This window comes from Lachancea lanzarotensis, scaffold LALA0S06 (assembly GCF_000938715.1).
Source record: "Lachancea lanzarotensis genome assembly LALA0, scaffold LALA0S06, whole genome shotgun sequence".
In the NCBI taxonomy this organism is placed as follows: domain Eukaryota; kingdom Fungi; phylum Ascomycota; class Saccharomycetes; order Saccharomycetales; family Saccharomycetaceae; genus Lachancea; species Lachancea lanzarotensis.
The window spans coordinates 420,997-446,219 of NW_019212884.1; the positions used below are offsets into that span (position 1 = coordinate 420,997).

At 46.6% G+C, this 25,223-nt stretch overlaps 10 protein-coding genes across 10 annotated transcripts; 3 read left to right on the forward strand and 7 right to left on the reverse strand.

The window, feature by feature from the left end:
• Positions 1-139: 139 nt before the first annotated feature.
• HEM12 (LALA0S06e04698g1_1) lies at positions 140-1,243 on the reverse strand (the record flags this gene model as incomplete). The annotated part of the gene is made up of 1 exon (XM_022771889.1): positions 140-1,243. The coding sequence occupies one exon, from the start codon at positions 1,241-1,243 to the stop codon at positions 140-142; it is 1,104 nt and encodes a 367-aa protein (XP_022629047.1).
• Positions 1,244-2,407: 1,164 nt separating this feature from the next.
• PFF1 (LALA0S06e04720g1_1) lies at positions 2,408-5,272 on the forward strand (the record flags this gene model as incomplete). Its single annotated transcript, XM_022771890.1, has 1 exon — positions 2,408-5,272. The coding sequence occupies one exon, from the start codon at positions 2,408-2,410 to the stop codon at positions 5,270-5,272; it is 2,865 nt and encodes a 954-aa protein (XP_022629048.1).
• Positions 5,273-5,496: 224 nt separating this feature from the next.
• LALA0_S06e04742g (LALA0S06e04742g1_1) lies at positions 5,497-7,317 on the reverse strand (the record flags this gene model as incomplete). Its single annotated transcript, XM_022771891.1, has 1 exon — positions 5,497-7,317. One exon carries the CDS (start codon positions 7,315-7,317, stop codon positions 5,497-5,499), a length of 1,821 nt encoding a protein of 606 aa, XP_022629049.1.
• A 2,834-nt stretch (positions 7,318-10,151) lies between these two features.
• Positions 10,152-13,790, reverse strand: DSE4 (LALA0S06e04764g1_1; the record flags this gene model as incomplete). The annotated part of the gene is made up of 1 exon (XM_022771892.1): positions 10,152-13,790. The coding sequence occupies one exon, from the start codon at positions 13,788-13,790 to the stop codon at positions 10,152-10,154; it is 3,639 nt and encodes a 1,212-aa protein (XP_022629050.1).
• Positions 13,791-14,769: 979 nt separating this feature from the next.
• On the forward strand, positions 14,770-15,570 carry LALA0_S06e04786g (LALA0S06e04786g1_1; the record flags this gene model as incomplete). The annotated part of the gene is made up of 1 exon (XM_022771893.1): positions 14,770-15,570. One exon carries the CDS (start codon positions 14,770-14,772, stop codon positions 15,568-15,570), a length of 801 nt encoding a protein of 266 aa, XP_022629051.1.
• Positions 15,571-16,004: 434 nt separating this feature from the next.
• On the reverse strand, positions 16,005-17,912 carry DBF4 (LALA0S06e04808g1_1; the record flags this gene model as incomplete). The annotated part of the gene is made up of 1 exon (XM_022771894.1): positions 16,005-17,912. One exon carries the CDS (start codon positions 17,910-17,912, stop codon positions 16,005-16,007), a length of 1,908 nt encoding a protein of 635 aa, XP_022629052.1.
• Positions 17,913-18,294: 382 nt separating this feature from the next.
• Positions 18,295-18,771, reverse strand: SLM4 (LALA0S06e04830g1_1; the record flags this gene model as incomplete). The annotated part of the gene is made up of 1 exon (XM_022771895.1): positions 18,295-18,771. One exon carries the CDS (start codon positions 18,769-18,771, stop codon positions 18,295-18,297), a length of 477 nt encoding a protein of 158 aa, XP_022629053.1.
• A 626-nt stretch (positions 18,772-19,397) lies between these two features.
• CDC34 (LALA0S06e04852g1_1) lies at positions 19,398-20,225 on the reverse strand (the record flags this gene model as incomplete). The annotated part of the gene is made up of 1 exon (XM_022771896.1): positions 19,398-20,225. One exon carries the CDS (start codon positions 20,223-20,225, stop codon positions 19,398-19,400), a length of 828 nt encoding a protein of 275 aa, XP_022629054.1.
• Positions 20,226-22,715: 2,490 nt separating this feature from the next.
• Positions 22,716-24,437, forward strand: LALA0_S06e04874g (LALA0S06e04874g1_1; the record flags this gene model as incomplete). Its single annotated transcript, XM_022771897.1, has 1 exon — positions 22,716-24,437. One exon carries the CDS (start codon positions 22,716-22,718, stop codon positions 24,435-24,437), a length of 1,722 nt encoding a protein of 573 aa, XP_022629055.1.
• An 18-nt stretch (positions 24,438-24,455) lies between these two features.
• Positions 24,456-24,821, reverse strand: MLO1 (LALA0S06e04896g1_1; the record flags this gene model as incomplete). The annotated part of the gene is made up of 1 exon (XM_022771898.1): positions 24,456-24,821. One exon carries the CDS (start codon positions 24,819-24,821, stop codon positions 24,456-24,458), a length of 366 nt encoding a protein of 121 aa, XP_022629056.1.
• Between the last annotated feature and the right edge of the window lie 402 nt (positions 24,822-25,223).

Here is a 25,223-nt window from a genome sequence, read left to right on the forward strand (position 1 = left end):
TGTACCCAGCGGTTGATCTTTTGATTTCAATGTAGAGCTCAGCTCACATCATTGGAAACGTAATTCCTGTCGAACCTTGAGCAATGAGATTGTTGGGATAGTTAACCGTCTAAGGCCGAACTTTTAGCTATTGATGTATTTACAGACTTCCTACTCTATGGCATTCCTGTAGGAAAAACTTGATCTTTGCTGGGCCCATGAATGGATGTGTACCATGACCGAAATTTACGATATAGTTCGATTTCCCGCCGCCGAAGCCAGTGATCATCTCTTCAACCCTCTTGGTGATAATTTCGTCAGTACCGTAGATCACACCAGGGTCCAAGTTTCCCTGCAAAGTAACGCGGTTTGCATTTATTTTCACCGCATCCTTAGGGTCCCACGACCAATCCAAAGACACAGCGTTGTATCCCAGACCGCAAAGCTTGTCAAGGGCATACCAAGAGCCCTTGGCAAAGATGGTAATCGGGATTTGTTCCTCGATTCCAAGCTCCTTCAGACGAAGAGGAAGCTTTGAGCTGATCTGCGAGATGTAGGGCAGAGAAAACTCGTCAAAATCACGCGATCCCAACTCTCCGCCCCAACTCTCAAAGACTTGGAGCATTTGGGCACCAGCGACCACTTGTTGGGCCAAAAATTCTATCGCAACGTCCGTGATTTTCTGCAATAATTTGTGACTCAACTCTGGAGCCTCGTTGATCCATTGTTTGGCAAACCTAAACAACCGCGATCCTCCGCCTTCAGTCATATACACCATAAGTGTCCATGGTCCACCACAAAAGCCCAGAAGTGGCACCTGGCCGTCCAATTTGTTTCTGGTCACTGTGATGGCTTTGAAAGCCCAAGCCAATTCCTTGAGCACATCGGTATGGTAATCCAAGACTTTGTGCATGTCCTCTTCGGTCCTTAGCGGTTCTGGGAAATGAGGACCCTTGCCCTCCACCATTTCGACTTTCATACCCAAAGCTTGTGGAATTACCAGAATATCACTGAAAATGATAGCTGCGTCGAGAAGCCCATCATAACGTCTCACGGGCTGAATAGTAATCTCACTAGCAATCTCAGGGTCCCTACAAGTTTCGAAAAAGTCTCTACCATCTTTAACCTTATGGTATTCGGGCAAATAACGGCCCGCCTGCCGCATAATCCAGCATGGTGGTCTTTCAACTTTTTGACCAAGTGCTGCTCTAATAATCAAGTCATTTTTCAGTTTTGGAAACTGAGAACGATCAACAGTCTGCATTCGGTTTATACGCAAGTTCATACGGCCAGCGCTGGTCTTTTAGAAGCGCTAAGTCGTTGATCTCGAAGTTTGAAGAATCGTTTAAGGTATACGTGCTCATCGAGGGTAGTTTGACGACCATTATATTAGAGAAGATTCTTCTACTTATACGCGACGTTGGAAGTGACAAGATATCGACACGGGTGCCATTACAGCTTGAGGGTTGACACCTGAGACATAACGATGACAACATATTATGTTAGTCGGTTGTTTCTTTCGTGACGAGAGGAATCCCATGTTTTCTAGCGCCTTTTTCGGGCCACAGAAATGTGCAATCGTGAGGGAGATAAGTTGTGGTTTTCCTTAAATGAAGTATTCGAATTCTGGCAAATGCGATACCCAAGTGCCCAGAGATTTACTCGCTTATTTGTAACGGGTGTGGTCTTTTTCTGATTCCCGGTATCCTAGACACCTGTTGATCAACCATATCATTCCGTACTATTATGGCATCAGGCACAATTAATTGTATACTTAATAGTAAAGTAACCGGCAATGTTCAAAAAGGTGACGGAAAACGAGAATATCAGCGTGTGGGGGGTGACTTGTACACTTTTTTCACAGTATCTATCAATGCCGTTTTCGTCTGGTGCTCTTTGAGTGGTAACACCCCGCACCCAAGGTGCTTTTAATCACTTTTAGAAGAGCTGTCATTGATCGCGTGACTTGCCATAATTAATGATTATTTCTAAAATGTAGACTTCGAGACAATATCGTATTCGAAGGGGATAAGATGACTCGACAAAATCATGAATGACCGCACACTCTGTTTACACACTATCTTCTCATCAGTATTCGTATATACGAGGAGAGAATAATCCTTTTTTAGGACTTACGCATCGTTGTCGTACACAGTGACCATCTATTTTCACAACTTTCTACCTACCAAATGTGAGGCAGAAGCAATGGTTTGTCTCGGTGAATGCGCAAGACCTCTTTCGAAACTACTGGACAAGCCAATGTATATTTTACAATGCACACATTGACGAGACCGTAAGAGTTACTCCTCCGTACACAGTGATATTGTTATAGCTTATATTTCTGTTGGTTGAAGACCAAGACCAAGATGTTCTTGTCAGTCATGGAAATGGAAGTCAAAGCCGCACCCTTCACCCCGCTCTGGCAATCATGCTATCTGGGTATGTACGCTCACTTTGTCGCTTTAGAAAGACGAGCGTAAGTGTGCTGTTGTTAGCCACTTATGGCATTCTTGGTGCGCTGTATGCGTGGAACCAGATAAATTATAAACACCAGGGAACGCTCGAAAAGAGAGACCGGTTGTTACTCGAAGATGCGTGGCTTTCGCTCCAGCAGATAACTAAGAGTCCGCATGAATATATCTCGAAGCAAAATGATGTAGTGCACGATTTTATTGTGCAAAGAGTGAAGACCCTAACAGCTAATGTTCCATATGCTGAAATTTCCGATGACTACGAAAACAAAAATCGTATTTTATTCAAACAACCGGATGTGTTCAACTCGAGCTCTCAAGCGACTAGGGTGATTTCGTTCGAATCTTCCAACGTGCTAGTCAAAATTGAAGGAACCGATCCAGAACTGGAGGGATTGCTGTTGTCCGCACATTTCGACTCAGTGCCCACGGGGTTCGGGGCGACAGACGACGGTATGGGCGTAGTCTCACTGCTTGCCCTTTTGCAAAGATTAAAACAAAAACAACCACGCCGATCTGTAATATTCAATTTCAACAACAACGAGGAATTCGGACTTTTAGGGGCATCGGCATTTTTCAACCATCCTTGGAGCAAGCTTGTACATTATGTGCTAAACTTGGAGGGTGCTGGAGCTGGCGGCAAGGCGGTACTTTTCAGAACCTCTGATGCTGCTACCGCTTCCATATACAAAGCTGCGGTTCGCCAGCAGCCCTTTGGCAACTCAATTTATCAGCAAGGTTTTCACGACCGTTACATCTCAAGCGAGACTGACTATAAAGTGTACGAACAGCAGGGACTTCGCGGATGGGATATTGCTTTCTACAAACCAAGGAATTACTACCACACTATGAGGGACTCAATTGCTAACACGGGAAAAGATTCACTTTGGCACATGATGCAAGCTGCCATGCAGATTACAGAATATTTGGCATATGATGACGTGGAAGACAATTCTGAAGATCGCGTTCCTGCAGTGTATTTTGACATAGTGGGATCTTACTTTGTGTCATTCAAAGCTAAGACGCTTTTCACCATTAACTGTGTCATACTGAGTGTCGTTCCGGTAATCCTCTTAACTTTGCAGTTTATTGGGACAAAAAGAAACACCAACAGAGCTAGATCTGCTTGGCTGTGGTTTAGACTACCCATCAGCTTTTCGGTTTCGTATGCTCTTATTGCCAGCGGCAGATCCGTCCTTTTCCGTCAAAACCCATTGATCTTTTCTAGAGACTTTCTCAGCCCCACAATCGCTTTCTGTTTTACCTTCATTGCTATAAATTATCTGATCCTGTCATTTTTCGAGTTCTGCTCGCCAAGCGACGATTTCAAATCTGTGGCAATTTTGGAACTATCGTTCGCGTACTGGTTCTTCCTGCTACTTGCCACTATTCGAATTTACACCGAAAAATATCAGGCTACTGGTCTTTATGCTTTCACGGCGTTATACTTCTTGACCTCTGTAAGTGCAGCAGTGGGACTCATCTGCGCGACTTTCAGGCAGAGAGAGGTCAGGAGGGAATTTCATGCTTCTGAACACGACGGTGCTAGCACCGAGCACCAAATTTCCCTAAATAGGGAAGTAGGAACGGAGGTTCGTTCGGATGACGAATTAGACGAAAGAGCACCCCTCCTACAAGACCATTCTGCTAGAAGCGGGTCGGAGACTCAGTCACTGAAAGCTGACGAAGCCAGTATCAAAATAATAGTCAGAAACGCCAAGAATTACGACTGGAGTATTCAATTCATTTTGCTAGTACCACTAGCTTCCATAATCATGGGTCTGTGCTCTTCTCAGGTGCTTGAAGCCGTTAATCAAACCTGTCAAGAAGGATTTAAGGCTTCTTGGAATGTTTCAATGATCTCCATGTTAAGTGCTGTTTTTGTTGCTTTACCGTTTCTGCCGTTTTCTTATAAGCTCAACTATTTTGTTGCGCTACTGCTAGTGGGTGTTGCGGCATGTTTTGGGACTTTGTCTCTCCTTCAGGATCCCTTTACTGCGAGCTCACCCTTGAAGTTAAGATTTTCACAGGAAGCTGACCTGAACAAAGGCGATAACCTTGCCGTGGTGAAAGTGAATGGTCGTCAAGGTACAGGTATAGAGCATATCTTGAGAGATCTCCCGACAATAAAGCTATCGCACACAACTATCAAATGCGAGTCTGATGGTTTGGGCTCAGAAACGTGCAGCTATCCGGGAGCTACACCCAATATAGTCGACTATCATGGCGACTGGAACCTCTCGGATGCCATGTCCGTTGAAGTTCTTTCGAACAATAGAGACTTGCCCTCTAGGTCGCCATACGAACCAATTTATGCTGAAGTGCGGATAAAAGTGTTAGAAAATCGGCTGTGCACGATAGCTTTCAACTCCTCGCAATATGGCGATCTAACTTCTGGTCAGTCACCAGTTAAGCAGCTCACTATTTTCGAGAAGACTAATCCAGACAACCGAACTGCTGCTGCAACTCCAATGGTTGACGGTTCATCGCATGACCAAGATGGAAACCAAATATTTAGATGGAACAAAGGTATCAACTCTCTACAGTTGCATAAACTTGATTTCAAAAGGAAGTTCTATCGGGTTGGAATTCAATGGACTCCAAGGATCATGAGCCAGGATGCGGATAAGGACACGACGGACGCATTGGGTCTTGAGGTACGCTGTTCTTGGGGTGATTACAACTCCGATTCTATCGAAAATGAGGAGCCAAGACGTAGAGTGCCCGCTTTTGATGAATTGTTGGCTTTTTCACCTGCGTCAGTATCATACGCTAACAGAGAAGCTGGTATGGTTGTACTCAAAGAGTTTCTCGTTCTTTGATACTATAAAGCACGCCTGGCGCTGCTAAAATTCTCATTGAGTTCGAACGACAGACTATTGAATCCGTATTCATCCATTGCAGACGAAGATGACGTCAGTGACTATGTAGTAATACAAAAAAGTAATGATTATTCCCTGATTCTAGGTGTCAAGGTCCGATTTAGATAAACTTGAAACCTCTCAGAAATTCTCCGTTTGCACTGGCAACGCCCCTCTTGAATTAGTTAGATTGCGAAAGGTTTGGCTTCGTTTTTGAAGTTATAGACCGAAGATCCTTGCAAATTTTGAATGTTGTTAAATGGCGCGGGTCCTGCGAACTTTTGAAGACCAGACGGTGGCAGGTATGCTAAGAATGTTTCCGGAGCGTTCATGCACCTTTGATTGAGCTCCTGGAAAACTTGTGGTGGAACAAGATTCGGTGCATTTGGTAGTGGCGAGTAAGTTAAGGAAGCAGCAATTGGTGCATGCCGAACCATAGCTGGCATCGTTTGCAGAGTCGGCTCACAAGATGTCAGCTTACTAACCTCCGGGGGTCGTAGATCAGCCGAAAAAACACCTGCGTCGTAGTAGAGAAAAAGCTCAAGTAAAATCTGAGGTGGAACATTCATGATGATGTAAGCCGAATGTTCGTTGCTTGATGCTAGCACATCGCTGAATATTCTTTCGATGTGCCTGGCATGGATAAGGTCGCCTTCGGAAGTGAACAAAACAGAGGCCTGTCTAAGGGCATCTAATGCGTTCTGTTTACGGAAAGTACCAATGAACACCTGCGATAAGCCAACCCACGCAAAAGCAGCGAATAAGCGATTGAATCGCAGGAGGAAAGGATGTTCAAAGTTTTCCAATTTAGACGAGTAATTCAGAGCGTGCGAAAACGCAATGTGAGCATCTTCAAACTGACCCATCCGGAGATAAAGTGAGCCGATTCCTATCCACAAGGAAGCAGATTGAGGTTTGTAGTTCACTGCGAGTTGGTAATACTCATAGCTCTGTTTGGTGTCATCTAGCATGTCGAAAATCCGGCCTAATAACCAGCTGAAAAGATAAAGTCTGGTTGTGTCATTCGCCGCCAAACATTCTTTCTCCAAAATCATAGCCGGAATGAGTGATTTGAGATTCGCGAGATCACCATCGATCATGTAAAATTGAGCTAAAGTGGCCAATAAGCGAGCGGTTCCCGAAACCTGCGGGAGTATATTCATCGCTTCATGAAGAACACTATAAGCATCTGCCTTCTGATTCAACTTGAATTTTATGATGCACAGAAAATTGTAAAGGTAGCAACGCGCCAAAACGCCGATTGGTTTGGGCAACTCGAAAGAGGAGCAATTTCGTATCAGGTCGAACGCCTGTGACACCTCTGTTTGAGACTGTGTGTAACATGCAAATCGGTGATATAGCTGCGCCAGAGATAATCTTGCCTGTAGCTCCCTTTTCGTGTCTTTTGAATCCATTGCTATTTGTACAGCACCTAAAAAATAGGGCGTTAGCGTCTCAAGGCTCATTTTCCCATCCGAGTCCATCCACAACAAAAGTATGCGTGATTGAAGGACCCAGAGATCTGCATCTTTGGTGCCACGAGTTTCATGCGCTGCAATAGCTCGCGATACACTTTGGAAGGCGTCTTCTGGTTTTTGTAAAACAAAGTAGGATTGAGCTAGCTGAGCCCATATGCGTTCATCAGAGTAGTTATTACTGCGTTGAAGAGCATCGACTAGAGTTGAAACGACAATTTTCTCTTGGTTGGACTGGCCTCCCAGGGCTCGTGCAAAATCGACCAATATACCTGCATCATGAGGCGTTTTTTCAAGACTCTTAGCAAAGTTGGTCACAGCAAGATGGTAAAGCCCCATCTTGAAAGCTAGACGGCCACAAACTGCGTAGGATGAACCCAAAAGACAGTCTAGCTCGGTGAATTTGTCGGAGGTGGCGAATGAAGGGTGTTGGTGAAGGCTAGTTCCTTTTTTCTTGGTCATCTCTACTACCGAGTGTTCTGCCGCGTCGTGCACCTCACTTCGTTTCTTCGGTTTCTTGAAGTTACCCATCTTCTGTGGATTGCAAGAATGTGGACGATGTAACTAGAATCACCTTCTGAGCTTAGTCGTTGGTCAAGATCTGACCGGAAGCAAGGTCGCGGGAAGTGAAGGCAAATTCAAATTAGTCTTAGCGCTGGCGCGCTCTATTTTGACGATGTTTACCGCACTCAAAATATCGACTCAGCGCCTGTCGACTTATCAGAGACGTGATAAGCTTCTCAAGGAATAAGAAGTCTCCCGAGAACAGTGCGGTGTTCACACTTATGTGCTTTAGCGCGATCCTCCAGCAGTGAGCTTTAAAGCGAGCACTGGAAATGACACAGAGTAGAGATCGCTCTGTGCTTCACTATCGGTATTAACGAAAAATGCGTACCCAGATCTTCCGAACCTATCTGCAAAATGCCCTTTTCTCTTGCTGAAATACCTTGCAAGGAAATCACTGTTGTATGTTTGGGTTAATTAAGCTGAGTTTAGTCCAGTTTTCTCACAATAGGATCGACCCTCGCCGTGTTCCTGTTATTCTTGCCAGCTTTCTCAACCTTTTGCCAACAGCCCTTTTTGCCTTTCCCATATGCAGGAATCGAGAAATTGATGCATTTTTGTATGATTAATACTCATCGTGATGCCGCGTGTCGTGCATGACGCACCGAACTTCCTCTGATTTCCTTTTATGCACCTCTTAGATGTCCACCATATCGTGAATAAAGGAAACGTCTTCACTCAGGGCAACCCAAAAACTCTTCATGTAAAATTAAGCATTTCTTCTGCGGGACCTCCGCATCAATCACGCAACGCGGACGGTTAGGTTCTTGGTGCCTTAAAGAGGGTAGGTAGAGCCTTAACGCTTGGTTCGGTAGGAACGCGGATCTTATGGGTCTGTATCCATTTCGTGGCAAGCCCGTTGCGAGCAGGACAATGCGTGAGATGTAAGTTTCGGGCTTAAGAACACGGCCTACGTCATGTGGAAACGGGGCAACTGTAAGAGGTGATTTTTCTCTAAAAGCATTGTGCGGCAACACTTTTCGAAGTATAGGGAGCGCGTCTCAGTCAAGTCGGCCGGGAATTCTTCCCTGCAGGTTCCAGCAGCAGTCGAATCCGTTCTTTTTCGAATTGATAAAAGAATAGGCACCCAAAGACGGACCAGAGAGGATGGAAAAGCTTATACGGGGCAGAACTGCATGTTTTGGTAAGCACGAGAATGTCGATATTGTTGTCTTTGCCTGATGACGAGTGAGTCAGGTACGAGTGGAGAATGAACGCCGGGGCCAGGACGGAGGAAAACATCAGCTTGATCCGTTTAAGTGCCGAGTGAGCATAATCGAGCAAAATGGAGGTGAGAAAGTTGACGATGGTGAGAGATCTAGTGCCTCGGTTCTCAGAAATAAAGGGATTGTGCGTTATGAGTGGCCAGTGCGATTTCTATTGAAGTTGGCTGCAACGTCTGCGTGGGTTTCCTCTTACATTCATTATCATTTGGATGCCCATTTCCACAAGAACCAATAATAGTAACTGCCTTCAAGGCACGTCATGGCGATCAAATCTTTGAGGCAGGCCACGAATAATGCAAAACGCACATCTTGCAGGACTTGCAAAAACCGTTACGGCTGTTAGCTTGGCAGATGCATGAGATGGCGACTGCTGAGACCATGTAGAAGCGCAACCCGGTGATGTTTGATGTCTGAAAGGAAAACGGTGAGTCAATGTTTTTGAGCAAAAGCTCCCGTTGCGCAAATTTACATTTCTGACGAATTCCGTTAAAATGCTCCGCCGAGGTAGTGTATTTCCGTTGCAATGGTTCCAAATTGGCGTAGTATGGCTTTCTTTGAAGGTTGGAGTTGCATGCCAATTGAAACGTGAGCTTGGAAAGCCGTTTGGCTTGAGGAATTCTAGGTCGACCGGCGCGTCCCACCCATATGCACCGGATCCAAGGCTGCGGTTTTGAGACCTAAGCAGTTCTCGAAACTATACAGAGATTCTATTTTGCCCAGTGTTTATGAAATCGATGGCTTGAAGCTCAACGGAAGGTTAGGGTTGCAGGCGTATTAAAAAAGTATATACTCGACTAAAAAGGAGACGCGGGTTCTGAGTCAAAGCACCCAGCGTAAGTGAATTGTTCTTCAGGAGAAGAAGGTGTGATATCGAGGTTTTGTTCTGTAGGTTCCTCGAGAGGACAGGGTTTATAAGGTGATATTAGTTTTTTCTAATTTAGCTATATAGCCGCCTAAGCGTGATAAATGGGCACCAGAATGGTGGCAACAATACAAACTACAAAGAACGCCTATGAAAGTGAAACGTTTTGAGACGTGGTAACGAACGTATTGTCCGAAACTCTGCCTGAAGCTTTGACAACTATTCAAAACTAATCTCGTAATTACCGGCTCTTAGCCCGTACATAGCGATAAAGTATCGATTTAGGCTCGTCTATCTCGCTCCACTACTGCTTCAACCCCATCGCCTACCCATCGCTATACATTGACTAGCCAAGAAAACCGTTGTGCGCCAATGGCTCTACCACGCTGCGCATGTAAAGTCTATCAGTTCGTTTATCAATAAAACAATACATAGTTTACAATACAATACCATAATATAATACAATACAATACAATGCGATCCCAAAAAATGTGACCGGAAACTTGTAGAGCGGATTGTGTAGTTGGCAGCGATTGCGATGAGATCTTTGGATTTCAAATCACACCACTATCAATCGCTGTCTTTTCGTAACCCAAGAATAGTAGCAGCGGCAGTAGTTATTTTAGCGATAATAAACGATATCACAACTAGGTGCATAAGAGCCGCGCTACTTTTGCCTGGAGTTTCAATGCAAGCGGGTGTGCTCCTAGCGATCACAACAAAGTTTGTGCATGAGCCAAACCACCGGAAAATGCTAGGGACCACGTCCGCGACATTCCGTTGTCAAGGTATGCAGTGCTAAAGTCCGCACCGGAGAAAAAGTCATACGAGCTGGCGGGGTCGTACAGGGCCTGGTTTAGCATTAGCAAACCCTTCCAGCCGTCCGTTAGTTGTCCCACTACGCTACTCAGCTTTTCGGTCCATTCTTGCTGCACAAACGTAGGGGTTCTGATTTGCGAAGAAACTGGTGTGATTGGAATCATGTGGATACCGTGCTTGTACTGCACGGCAGTACCGAAATAAGTGGTGTAGTCGATTATGTTGTCGAAAAGGATTCCTGCAACTTTGTTGCCACGTATCTGTGTGGGCTCAACTTGGTTGTCATCGGCCATTAAGAAGTACGAGTTCATTGAACGGGCCATCACAGCGATCATGACGTCGGCACGTCTTTCCATAGACGCATCGCCAATCACAGCACCCCACAACTTCATGCCGTATGCAAAATTGTAGTCTTCGGAACTAGATTCCTCGTTTTTACCATTAGGATTCGCAAAAAGTCCTGCAGCCCACGAATGACCGTTAAACCAGTCGAACATACGTGATACTGGGAAAAATCCATCTTCCGTGCTTGGATTGGCAACGTCACGGATCAAACTGTTGATCCAGGCCTTGTTGTCCTGTGCCCAAGTTCCGCCTTGTTGTTGATCAATACGCCCTAGCACGGCAGCAGCATGGACGATGTAACCATAGTGGAAATGGTGGTCGTTGTAGTAGGTGTTACCAAAATCGTAACCAGTGGAGGTAGAAGCCCAGTCTCCGGAAGAAACAATTCCACCAAACTTTGTATCGTAATATAACGGATACAATTGCTGGTTTAACATCAAATTCTCCAAAGCACGCTTGAGATTGGCGGCAACGGCCTGAGTGACTTGGCTATCTTGTAGAATATCGGACACCGTCAATAAGATATAGCTGTACTTGTCCAAAACTTTGCCTAAGTAGTAAGTGTTGAGACCACAAATAGAGTCCCAAACGTCAATGTTAATTTCCGAGTTGGCCACTTCGGACAACAGTTGCAGTTGATCGGCACTGTAGCTGATACTTTTCCCGTTTAATTGCTGCGACCATGGCAGCCATCCTAGTTTTGTATTCAAGGATTCCGTGAATGACAGTGTGTTTGACAACAAACCAAGCATAGTTCCCTTGGTCGTGGACTGTAATTGAACCCCTGTGAGTGCAGCCTGCGAATCAGCGGTCAAAGCTTCGATATGATGCGGGAATGCAAAGATCATGGTCTGTCCGGACGCAGATTTACCTTCTGTTTCATAGTTGAAGGCATAGTTAGCGGTAATACCATCGGAAGAACCGGTCACTTCAAAAGTCGTTGGGTACATACCAGCTGCATTGTCGTAGTAAGAGTCGAAACTGGAGTCTTCTGGTGCAACAGCGACTTGTATGATGAGGCCATCGATAGCTTCTGAACCCGATATTGTGGATGAATCTGTGTAGGACAAGGAGAAAGATTGGTCTGCGTTATCGGGCAGTGTCACATAGATCAGCCAAGTCGAACCGCTGTTAAGACCAATACGGTACTTCAGAACGCCGGCGGGAAGAATAGAGGATGACTCTTGTGTCAAGGATATGAAAGCAGCTGAGGTCTTCAAAACTGGTTTTAGAGAACCGTGATAAATACCAGTAGAGAATCCCATACCTTGAACCAAAGGAACTTGCAAGATATTGGAAGTAGAACCATCATTGATAGTTACCTGGCAAGAAGAAGTGGTCATGTCATTGACGAAGAGGTTAAAATTCGAAGACCCAAAGGAGTCTGCGGAAAACATTAGTGATGCGATAGCAAGTGGATTGGCCAAAAATTCCGAGTCGCCACTACTATCGTAGTTGCCGAATGCATATTGGTCTGAGGTGGTGTGAGAAACGGCAACTCCGTACATCCCATTGGAACTGTACTTCCACAGTGAGTAAGGGTAGACAAATGCAGCACTAGATTGATCACCAACAATGAAATTTGTGTAAAATTTGTTGGTTTGGTAGGGTGAGTCGTAGTTGCTTACACCATTCGACAAATCCATTGGGTTGGAGTGCCTGGCAAAGATAGATGGAGGAGCATCTGTTTGAATTGGGGAGAATAAATCAACGGGCACTGGAGAAGTGCTTACAGGGGTTGCGGCTTCAGAGCTCGATGAAGTGGTGGCCGAAGAACCTGAGGTGACTTGAAAGCCTGAAGAAGAAGTAGCTGAAGAACTTGATGCGGCCTGAGAGCTGGAAGATATGGTGACCGAAGAACTCGAGATGACTTGAGAGCTTGAAGAAGTAGTGACTGAAGAGCTTGAAGCGGTCTGAGAGTTGGAAGAAGTGGTGATCATAGAATTTGAAGAGTTAGCTTGGGAGCTAGAAAGAGTGGTGATCTGAGGGTTTGATGTGGTGAGGATTGGAGAGGTCAAAAAAGAATCGATGCTCAAACTTGAGAAACTTGTGGATTGTGTTAACAAAGAGTTGCCGCTTGAGATGACAGTGGAAGTAGCGGAAGCTTGACTTGCCTGTGTAGAGTTTGAATCACTTATAAACGCAGATGTGAGGCTCGATGTGGGAGCAACTGCGGATTCAGTAGAATTTGAAGCGGCGTTAGAAGTAGCGGGTGCAGATCTCGAAGTTGTAGAGTTTCCATACGCAGAAGGAAGATCATTTGTGGTTGAAGCTTTTTGCGAAGCTGTTGATGATTGAGAAGAAGGAATAACCACGTATGGACTGGTTTGAGCGGTGGATTGAACAGCAGAAGACAATTCGACGAAGGATGAGCCAGAGGAGTGGGGGCTGGACGAGAGAGAAGCAGGACCAGAGGCTGTGGTTGTAAGCGGATTTGAAATTGAAGTGAGAGATGCGCTGGAAGTGCTGCTCGATATCAACGAACTATTGGACAACACGTCAGAAATGGTTTTTGGAGCAGTGTAAGTGGTTGCTACGCTTTGCGGTAGTTTGCTGCTGCTTAGGGATTGAGTCACCAATGGATTATCGGAACGTGAGGAAACGGTGGTAACTAGGGACGTGGACGAGCTGGAAGACGCTATTGTGTTGGACCCTGAGTAAAGGATGCTGGTCGATGTGGACGCCGTTTTTGTGAGCAGGTTCGAAGCTGGCGTGGTGGGTAGCTGGGTAGCTGGATGATTGAGAGTTGATGGTGCAGATGATGGTGCAGATGATGGTGCAGACGAAGGCGCAATTGAAGATGCAGTTGAAGATGCAGTTGAAGATGCAAGTGACTCTACACTCGATTTTCCAATGGATTGTGATGGGCGACTATCAACCGAACCTGCACCCAATTGTACAGTCGATTGCGCAGTCGATTGTGTAGTCGAGCCTCCACTGATCTGTACACTAGCAGAAACTCTAGTGGGCCGAGGGTCACGTGGCTCTACGTACACGTCGCCGTACTGGAGCGTCTGTGACGCCAGTGTGGTTGTGAGGTCGGTCTCGAGCGCCAGCGGGGCCACGGTCGAATTACCCAAGGCAAGAAGAGAAGTGGTGGTACTCAGCGTAGTAGTATTCAGATATATCGCGTCTGCGGCGTGTGTACACGCCGCAACAAGCAGGAAAAGCGCGGTATTGAACTGCATCATATCGCGGCTGTTTCGAGTGGGGTCTTTAGAGTGCTACACCTCGAAATCGAGACTGGCATTCTCGAGCCTGCTACAACGGTTCACAATGGCTACATTATATACCAGTGCGGGACGAGGATCGTCCCATTGCAGGGCGGGCTGGCAGATCGTTTAGCATTGTTCGCGGACCAGCACGTCCTTTAATTTGTCATTTTTTTGTGCTGGCGCTGGCGCTGGCGCTTACGCGTGGTGTGTAAGATTAAAAGCTAATTTTTCGTGGTCCCAGCCCTGTGCTTAAATTTTTGGCGATTTTCAGGGGTGCTGGGTGAAAAATTAAAGGGAGATTCACACGTGACATCATAAGGGGGGGGGGGTCACCAAAAAAAAAGAGTCAATCAATCGGCACGGCTGTCTTAAAATGAGATGGCTGCTACGACAACGCACTCGGTCACGTGCACTTTGTGATCTTCAGTTTCGGGCTTGGCCGACGCGTAAAAAAAAAAAAAAACACACACACGCACACAAAAAGGGAAAAAAGAAAAACTATGGCGCAGGTCGTAGAAAGAGCAAAAACAAAAAGCAACCCGCGGGCCGGCTTAATGCCGGTCTTAAAGCCGGCACAAAGAGACCAAAGACCGCGCCCACAATAGGCATGTCTATCCCTTTCCAAATGCCGCTTTTAACGCCGCAGCCCGTCTTTATGCGCCCCCATGCGCCCCCATGCGCCCTTATGCATCAACACACGTCTCCTGCATCCTGGAATCTCCGCTTTTCCTAACATGTGTCTTCGAACACGACATGCAGTAGACCACTGCGCAAGATCGTACACCACCATGTAGTAGAGTCTGGAGCACTCATACATTTGTAATTGAATGTGTATATATATGTGTGTAATGTGTGGGATAATGGGATGCGTCTTTGACGGCGGATAACACGATTCTTTGCCCCACTCATCTTTCGCCATTCACCTTTCGCCTTTCGCTCTTCACCCTCCAAGATGAATTTTCACACCATGTTCTCGCCAGAACCGCAACCTGTGGTGCCGGCTTTTTGGGAAACCGATGGCTCTCTCACGCGTGTTAGCTCTGACCACTTCATTCCCACTTTCAAATCGTCAGAGGAAGTATTGAACGACGACGTGGAGTCCTGGACCCAGGACTCGTCGTCGCTCATCGGCGGCGGACTCGAGTACCCGCAGTTTCCCTACACCGATCCGGTTGCCGAGGTGCAGGCCCCAGAATACCACTACCACCACTACCACCACCATGGCTACGAGGAGCGACAGCAACACCCCCACCAGCAGCAGCAGCAGCAGCAGCAGCAGCAGCAGCATTACTACACTCTCCCTACAACGCCGCCGGCGCAGCCCGCGCAGCCGTCGGCTTTACTCAAACGGAACTGGTCAGCGGAAGACGTAGCAGTAGTAAAAGCGGTTCAGCCGCGGAACCGTCGTCCGCGACTGCGGTCCTCGGTGTCATCCTCGCCGTCCGGAGTGACACACTTCTCTGCGGTTACCATGGTCGTCAAGGAACCCACCACAACGGACGACAAGCACAAATACAGGTGCCACGAGTGCGGCAAGTGTTTCCATCGGCCCTCATCGCTAGCCACCCACAGCAACATTCACACGGGCGACAAGCCGTATGTGTGTCCGTATCCGAAATGCGGTCGCCAATTCAACGCGCGTTCCAACATGGTCCGCCACGCCAAGCTGCATTTCCGGCCGACGCCGAGCACACACCCGAGTCCCAGTGCCGTCACTGTCGAGAATGCTGGCCATTCCAGGGTGGCTGCGTAACATAAACCAGCAACAACAATACCACGGCACCCTATTATCATCAACAATAGTCATCATCAACAATATCATCACCATCATCATACTGCATACGGGCCACGCACTCAAACATAGACAACCACTACACATACTTGCTCTGTATAGAAATACCATGTATTGTTGTTAGGACAACTGCTGCATGCCGGTGACGTATGCATGCGCAACAATGGGTGCGGATGATCTTTTGGGTAAGCAGCCCAGCCGGGGATTAAATCAACGCGTCCGCGATATAGGTAATAATAACAATAGTAATAACAATAATGGTGATGATGGGTTGCAGCCGTATCATTATGAACGGCGTCGGTTGCTATATACGACATAGCTATGTGGTGTTCTGGTGAAGGGAGATCCTCCGTCGGTGATAGCTTTCACACACGCATATGCAGGCCAAGCGTGCGTCATGCACGCGAGTCTGCAAGTTTCCGGATTAGGAAGTCCACGGCCTCGAAGTTGCGATCGTCACCGGCAAACTGCCGGTGCTTCTCCGAGTCAATATGCTCTGTCAAAGACTCGTATTTGACCCTGCAGTTCTCACAATAGCCGGGACCAGCCTTTGCGTCGTTGCGCGGCTTTCTGGCGTCGGGGGTGTGGGTGGAGGGCGCAGGGCGGGGTGTGTGGGTGGCGGCGTTAGTGCTAGCAGTAGTAGTAGTAGTAGTGGTAATAGTAGTAGTAGTAGGAGTAGGCTTTTGTAATTTGGCCTCCGCGGTGAACTTCTTGTCTACTACCAGCCGGTTCAGCGACTTCAAGTTCTTGCTGGTGACAGAGGCCCGTGTGGGTCCCAAACCATTGCCCACAACAGACCCCGTGGCGGAAATAGACCCAACGCCGTCGTTGGACTGCACAACGCCGCTGGCGCGGATCTCGTGCGGGATCCGTGATTTCCGTCCACACAAATCGTCCAGCGGCGCTTCTTCTGTGTCCTGCCGTGCTAGAGACCCGGGCGCCTGCCGTACAAAAGCATTGGGGACGCTCCAGGTCACTTTGGACGGACGGTGGTGAGCGGACGCGGTCACGTGGAGAGAGGTGTCCCGTGACAGTAGTTCCTGATTATGGTTTTGGCCACTGGGATGTTGTGTGAGTGTAGTTGTAGTAACAGTACCAGTATTAATGCATTCTTTCTCCCGATGCGAACAAGACTTTTGTGGTGAAACAGCGTTTTGAGGAGTCCCCATCAGATTTTGGTGTTGCTCGTAGGAATTGCAATACTCGTGCGGCAGCATCAAAAGTCGCCGGACGGAGTCAGTATTGTCGCTGTATTCGTGTTCTTGTTCGTAGTCGTCTCCGTGTTCGTTCTCGTTTTCGTTTTCATTGTCGTTTTCGTTTTCGTTTCCCATATCATAGTGAGCTTCAGTTTTCCGGCTCAAGATCGTCTGCGGGTCCGCGCTTCGCTGGTACAACAGTCGCAGCCGTAGCGCATATTTCTCGTTGGCATAGTCGCGACGATACCGTTTCAAGATCCGTCGCCCACTTTGTTCGTCACATTGGCCATCGCCAATGAACGGACACCTACCAAAACTTCCCGGCCGCACCGTAGGGTGCGATGCGCCATCTTGAGGTCGCCATTCTGCCACTATTACGGGCGCCCACACTTGCCACAGGTCATACAGATAAACATATGCGTGTTTGAAGTAGTGCACATCATCTCGGCGGGCCTTTGGGTCTCGATCTGCAGGTCCATACAGTTTTTCGTTGTGTAGCAAATTTGATAGCGTGGAGGGCGCCAAAGCTGTGGTCTTGGTCTCCAATGCGTCCACATCCACGTCCAGATTGTGCAAAAACCGTGTGGCTTTTTCGTAGTTCCAAATCTTCATGTAGCGCTTGGCGGCTCGAGCCAACACATCCGTGTCTGGTAGTCGATCGTAGTCCCGTAACACACGTTGTGTGACCACCACCGTGACGTCTGTGTCGAAAAAAGCGGTGATTTGAGCTCCCAAAGACAAAAACGCACGTTTTAACGCTTCGCGTTTTTTATCGTTTTTGTGCAATGCCTCTGTGGTATCGAAATAAATCTTGGTATCCCTCCGCATTATCCGTCTCCAATTAGTTTGCCATTCCAGCAGATCCTGTGGGGTCACTTTGGCTGCGATTTGCTGGTTTTGGTGCGACGATTGCTGGGAATGATTTGGTTGTTGTACAGCACCTTCGATGGTTCTAGCTCTTGCAGTGGCCTCCATGCCCACACGGGGCTTCTTACGAGCCTGCGACACGTCTATCCGCTCCACTGTCCTCTTTTTAACCACAACATTGGGCCCAGTCTTCACATTGCTATCTGTTTCTGTCAGAGGTGAACGCTTTGAGGTAAACATTGTTTTTGGAGCCAAAAACCTACAATGATGGCCTTTTTTTTCTGGGTCTAACAAGCCAAAGGACACAAGGATTAAGCCTCAGTTTATCCCTTTGCTCCTGAGGTACTGCTATTGAGCCAATGCACAGACTTGGGCCTTGGAAATGGTATCGTAGCGACTCAGAAACGTTGGTTTAGTTTCTTAGTTCATCGACTGTTGAAGATATATCTAGGAATGAGAAAGCTAACGCGAACCGATGGCTTAATTTGGTTAGTGAGAAAGAAAAAAAGTCGCGTATTTGATGACACGTATGTAAAAAGTGATAAAGTCGATGATGACGACACGTATGTAAAAAGCGACAAGCGTTCGTAACACAACCTGGCTTCTCACCATTCCCACCAGTCTAGTTCAGTTTGTAATCGTGCATGCTTGAAAACGATTTCAATGCGAATTTCATCTTCAATACTTCCAGCCCGTATGGATACTCGCCGCCGGCGACGAATAACAGCAGCAGGTCGCTGCGAGGGATTTGAGCCACGCAAGCATGCAGGTCTTCAAGCTCATATGTGTAGATATGCGTTGAGGCGGCTGCAGACCCATCATCAAGCTCCACGTTGTAGCAGCTGGAAGTCTTCTGCGCACTCTGGTCCGACTGGTCCTCGCTCCATTTATCACGTATCAGCAACGCCATCATCTTCAAATTGTTGCCAGATTTGTTGTACGACGATGGAGTTTCGTCGCTATTAGCATACGATATTATGCTTCCATTGATTCCTGAAAGAAGTATCGATGAATATAAAGAACCGTGGTCCGAACCTATGGTCGAGACAGCTTTCAAGGTCTTTTGAAGCACATCCTGGATGTTCTTGCCCTGCAGCATATGTGGTGTTGTGTGAGATTGACCGGTGTTGAATGAGGTCTAGTTCTGATGTTTCCTGTATCTTTCGTTTTACAGATGAGATGAGATGATATTATGAATACCTTGAAATTACCTATGAAATACCTGGTGAGTACCTTATCACCTAACACGGTGGGTGACTAGGGCTACATATAGTGTATAAAGAACTATGCAAAAATCGTCGATGCACAGCAGGACGAGAACGTTGAGTGGTGTTTTGGTCACTGTGTATGGGCCGGGACGCTCACAATCCGTCCACAGGCGAAACTACCATGCTATTTCATATCACAACAGAAACAAATTGAGAAATCCGGTGACCCAAAAAAACTACCATAGATTTGAGGACATTCGGTAGCCCTGGAGCAGATCAAAAGTCGCTGTTATAGGTACAATGTGCCTTGCCCGGCTTTCCTCGGTACGATACGTTTCCAAGCCTCCACTCAACTATTCTTATGAGCGCGTAATTATGCGATATTAGTAGAGATTTTGTCGTTTTCTGTTCTTGCTGTCGTTGTTATTGTAACGGGGTCGTTGGTTGAGAAATCCCTCGTTCTACAGCTCTCATGGTTGAGGAACAGATGTTTCATATCCCTAAAACTGTTTGTAGCTCACTTTTCCAGCTTCATCTCGTCCTCCAAATCCTCGCTCTCATCTTCAGCTTTACTGGGCTGTGTGCGGTCCATCACGCTGTCATTGTCGATGCTTACATCGTCGTCTTCCTCAAACTGGATTTCTTCATCTTCGTCTTCATCGTCGTCACCGTTGCCGTAGCCATACATGTCTGCAGTGGGACCTTCGTCGTTATCATCCTCCTCGTCACTGTCGTACCAGAAGTTGTCGCCCAGGTCTCTGGTATCCTCGGGCTCAGCGTGCCTTTGTGCCACATATGCCGTGCGTGAAGAGGGCATCACAAAGCCATCCGGGATGTCTTGTTTCGACCGTTCTACTTCTAGCTTCACGCGTTGTTTGTACTGGTCAACATTTTTCCGATAGTCCACTGCGGCGTCTACGTTGGCAGGCGACGAGATGTTTGGGTCTTCCAGCAACGAAACTATAGAGATCAACACGCTTTCTACCGTTTGAACCGGAGACCACGTTTCAGAATCTGGTTCTTCCGATGTGGGGTCCCCACTAGTGTGCAAAATCGAAATACACAGTCTTCCGTCCCTGTAAACGTTGGGATGGTATATAGCGGGTGTAAATCTAAAAGTGGGCGGCGAAAACGGAAAATCTTCTGGAAACCGCATCTGTGCTTTGAAATAACCTCCGTGGTAAATCGAATCCTCATTTAGCACCATCACACCAACGTTCCACAGAAATATATTCGAATCATCGTCCAACTCGATGTGGAACGATGGGATGGCTTTTTTGGCGTCTGTGAGTTCCCTGTACTGTCTCAACAGCAGGTTTGCTGCTGTATTCTTACGGTTGCTCATATTTCTTCTTCAAACAAGGTTAGTGAGTGTAAAGGTGACAAATTCAACGGTTACACAAACACACTAAGGAGGGGGTAATCTTTTGGCGAGAAAAACACTAACGGCTAGTATTACCTTTCCTCGGATAGTGATTTCAGAATAAGATCTGAGCCAGGTGCTTTTTAAGCCTTATCTAAAACCGTGGGTTTTTATACCTGCTGGGTTAGAAATACAGTTGAGTATTGTAAGAAGAGAGAGAGGTTCCGGTAGCATATATGTAATTATTTAAAAATTGGTAGCAGTTTTAGAAATGGTGAGGACGATCGTTGGGTACGACTTGATGAGACATGAAAGAGCACTTGTGGAAAGAGCAGGAACTATAGACGAGAAATTAATGTATGTGTATATTTAGATGATGGGTTTTGTGCAAGGAACGGGAGTGAGATATGCTGCACTTGTCATGGTGCAGAGAAGATGTGAAATATCATCACTTCGTACGTATGTGACGTTTCTACGGACATGATATAGAAACTCACGGATAAGTATCGGTTGAACGATAGCGGTGATTTGAGTGTGATAGTAATTTGGAATGTTTTTGAGGTTGGATGGAAATATTGACAGCCGTCCCAGAAAAAAATGAGTACGAATGGTGTTGAAAAACATGTCACGCGATATAGCAAGGTAGTAAGAACCGGGTGGGATGGTGGACAAGCAAGTCTTAATAACAGTCCTAATATCCGTGACAATGCTTCAACTAGTACTCCATTTCGCCAAAATAGCTGAAAAGCTTCATACCCTCAACCACCCCACGTGACCCTCGTCTTCCAAAGTTACTGACACATTCAACATTGTGGGAGAAGCTCATCTTTAGTCAGAAACAACATACCAAAGCACTCATTTTGAATTGAATAAATGCTTCGTGTGGTCTTGTCTTGCAACGATCATGGCTTCTTGCTGTCCAAACACTTTTAGCCTTTTATCCACTTTGGTGAGTCCTCGTAACTCAAATCATGAGACGTTGCTGTGCTTCAACCCGCAGCTTGAATAGACATCAGTCAGCGGGCATAGGTGAAACTTGTCGAATTCTTTCCACAAGCATTACGTCAGATTAATCACTGAATGATTTCGAAGCACGTGACAGACCCACTCAATGAGTAACCTCTGCCAAGCGACGATACGTGCGTGCGGTTTTCAAAAGCTGCTTGATAATCGATTCACCAATTCAAGCGCCTGCCTATCACACAGATTTATCCACTTATCCCCTGTAGCGGAAGTCTTTTCGCACGATAAACGTTCCATGTGCTTCTGTAATGTTGCAAAAGTGCAAACCCTTCTAAAGGCTGGCCAAGTAGTTCTTCTCTTGCACTGAATCCCACCGGTAAAATGGTCAAGAAGTCCCTCCTTAGAGCAGCCCCATTTGACGTGTTTCTAAAGCTGGTCACGTGATATCGAGTTCTTGGCAATCAAGGTACGACCCCACCAGAACACACATTCACCAAATTCGACCGATCCCACGGTAACTTTACAATGTTTCTTCCTCCCGGCACAGACAGTCCCTGCGAGTACCTCCATGAGTGCTCTAAATAGTACACTCGTACCAATCCGCTCTCATAACCATGCGTCCAACGCTTTATAAACGACGTGCATGCTCCCCTTGGGTTTATCCCAACAAGGTTTTTGCTACTTTACGCATCTCAAACGATCAAAACGCTCTGTACTTAACGTCGGCCTAGCCACAACTCTCCAACAGATTCCACCGATGTTGTTCCCTGTGTAGTCTCTCACCCAACAAATTACCGACCACGATACACCACTACTACTAACACTTCACTTCGTTTCATTCCGTCCTTTCCTCCCACAAAGATTCATTCACTCCCCTTTCAAACTCTCTCCATCCAGCTCTCCTCTGTCGCCCTTTCGCTGTGGTCCTTCAGAGCTGGATTTCCGCTGCCTCGAGCGAAACTAACCGTTTTCCACTAACCAGATAGGAAAAACAAAGGCCCTAATCTGAAATAAGCCCAACATATCCCGAAAGGTAAACGAAACAGTAAGAAGAGCCTCAAGGCGATAAATACTCCCTCTTCGCGCTGTAATGTCGCGATCTAAACGCCTATTCTTTGGTTTGGTCCATGTCAAAAGGCTTGATCCGTTCGTTCTCTTTACGCTGTTCTTGCGCGGAATCCTCGAGCCTATCTAGAATTTCCTTATCTAATTAACTTATCGTCCCCAGCGTCGCTTACCAGGGCAGAATCCATCTTTATCAAGGAAAGCGGTAGAGGAACCAGTGAAGATCGGTGTAATCCCAGTGACGTCGATGAAGGATCTTACAGGAACGTCCACTCAGAGGTCAATGCCAAATACTATAAAGGCAGTTCAGCGGAAACTGCTTCACCTCTTTTTCCTAAGTCTCATGTTAGTTCTGTTCGTCTTAAGCCAGTGTAATCTACTTGTGCTGCGATTAAGCAAGATAGGACAGCATCAAACGACTACAGCCATTACCAACAACACATAATGGGATTCAATGAAGCAAAATCGGCATTTGTGCCAGAAGATGCCACCAAGTTCGAATCGTTTGAACCGGCGATCCAAGCCTACAATCAAGATGTAGTCAACCAAATGGAAAAATTCGACCCGGAGTTTTACGCTAAATGCGTAGCTGAAATCCCAACAGCCGAAATCCTGGACTCCCAGCCCATCAATGCAATTAGCTTCTTGTCCCTTTTGTCTCCGCAAGAACAAACCATCGTTGCAGAGTTCACCATCGAAGATCTCACCCAAAAACAGCTTTCTGGTGAGCTCACGGCCGTTGCCATCGCTAAGGCCTTCATCAAAGCTTCGATCGTCGCCCAGCTGACTACCAACTGTGTGATGCAGTTCATGATCCCAGAAGCCCTCCAACGCGCCCAGGAACTTGACGATTACTTGCAGGCAAACCACAAGCTTGTCGGGCCATTCCACGGTGTGGTTGTGTCCCTCAAGGAACACATGAACGTCAAGGACAAAATCACTTGTGCATCTTATGTTGCGTATCTCACTAACATCCCAACGAATGAAGCCGTCTCCATCACAATCTTGTACAAAATGGGTGCCGTTTTCCACGCACGTACCGCTCAACCGCAGGGAATTATGCATCTGGACACTTGGAACAATATCTCAGGAAGAACCAGAAATCCACGGTCCACCCGTTTGTCTCCAGGCGGTTCTTCCGGTGGTGAATCTGCCATGGTTGCCATGCGTGGTTCTGTTATCGGTGTTGGTAGCGATATCGGTGGTAGCATTCGTGCACCAGCTGCTTTCACTGACATTTTTGGTATCAGACCAACCACCAGACGTATCTCGTTGATGAACGGGCTCTCCTCTGGTAAAGGTCAGGAATCGATTGTCGCGGTCCAGGGACCTCTTGCAAGATCTATTGACGAACTAGATACCTACATGCGTGTTTACATCAACGAGGGAAAACCATGGTTGTACGATCCGCTTTGTGTACCTCTTCAATGGCGTGAACCAAAGCTTCCTAAAAAGATCAGAATCGGAGTCTTGTACGACGATAACTTGGTCACTCCGTTCCCTGCCATTACCAGGGGTATGAAATCCACCGTGGCCAAGCTTTCAGAGACTGCAGAGTTTGAGTTTGTCAATTTGAACCCTAAATGGTTCTCAGAAAAGGAGATGGTGGATATTTATACCACCAATCTTCGTCTTTACACCTGTGACGGCAACAAAGTGCAGCTGGAAATGTGGGGTCCTAGCGGTGAACCACTATTGCCACTCACCAAGCATTATATGAAGTTTGGCGGTGGTAAAGAATTGTCTATCTATGACAACAAAATGCTGAATGCTCAAAGAGACGCGCTGAAGGTAGAAATGCTTCAGAAATACTTCTCGGACGTGGACTTCATTCTATCTCCCACATATAACGGGCCTGCAGAAATGCCTGCGGAGTCGCTCTACTGGGGTTACACGTCATTCTGGAATCTGCTGGACTATCCAAATGTCGTATTCCCAGTGAACGTTGCCCACGACGTCAAGAAAGATGCCCAGATCCCAGAATTGAAGCAAAACATGTACGAGAAAATGGTTTGGTACAAGGAAAATGGCGATATCAGATACGATCCAGAGAGCTATATCGGCGGGCCCGTGGCTCTCCAACTCACTGGTAATCGGTTTTGCGATGAAGATGTTGTGGCTTTGACCAAGAAATTTGTCACCACTCTAGGCATCGAGAGACGTTAAATAGTTTCAGCCCTAGGCTCATTCTTCGACCAAAAGATCGTAAAAACTTTCATGTCCATATCTTCCCGTTAGCTTGATATCATTCCTTTGCAAAGCGTTTACATCTTTGGAATATAGATTCTGTTTAGACTTCTTGCATAGATCCCAAACATCGTTATAGAATATCCCAAAAACTGCGGGGGCATCTTGATGGTTCTCCATGTCGATTGACAAGCCTTGTAATGATACATTTGTCTTTGACCCTGGGTATTGCTTCTTATAGTTATCGACAAATCCTTTGACAAAAGTCTGTTGTTGCTTAAGCGAAAGGTCTGACCATTTCTTGAAGGCAAAGGTATGTTGAAAACGTTTCGCATTCTTGGTTAGAAGCTTGAGACTGAACATATCAGCTTTTCTCACTTGCTCTGTGATGTTTGGATCTGGACTTTGACTTGATAAAGCTTCAAGAGATGTAATAACCTGAAGATATAAGCTTATATAAAGACAACGTGAATTCTACCAGTTCTAGAATAAGCATTAGGCATGGAGTAAGAGCCTTTCAGACTGTCCAGGACGTTGCTTCAAGACCGCCGGGATCGATTTTCCGTGCCTTGGCAAATTGTACTTTTTTATCGACTTCAAGACTAACACCTCATTGATTGGTACTCGAATCGAATCGACAGCTGAACAATTGTGTAGAAGTTCTAGCTTGCGTAGCTATCAGATTTAAATACTTTGGTTATCTCTAGAGTGATCACTCCAATACGTTTGGTACAGCAACACCGCCGTTATGTGACTACTGTGATC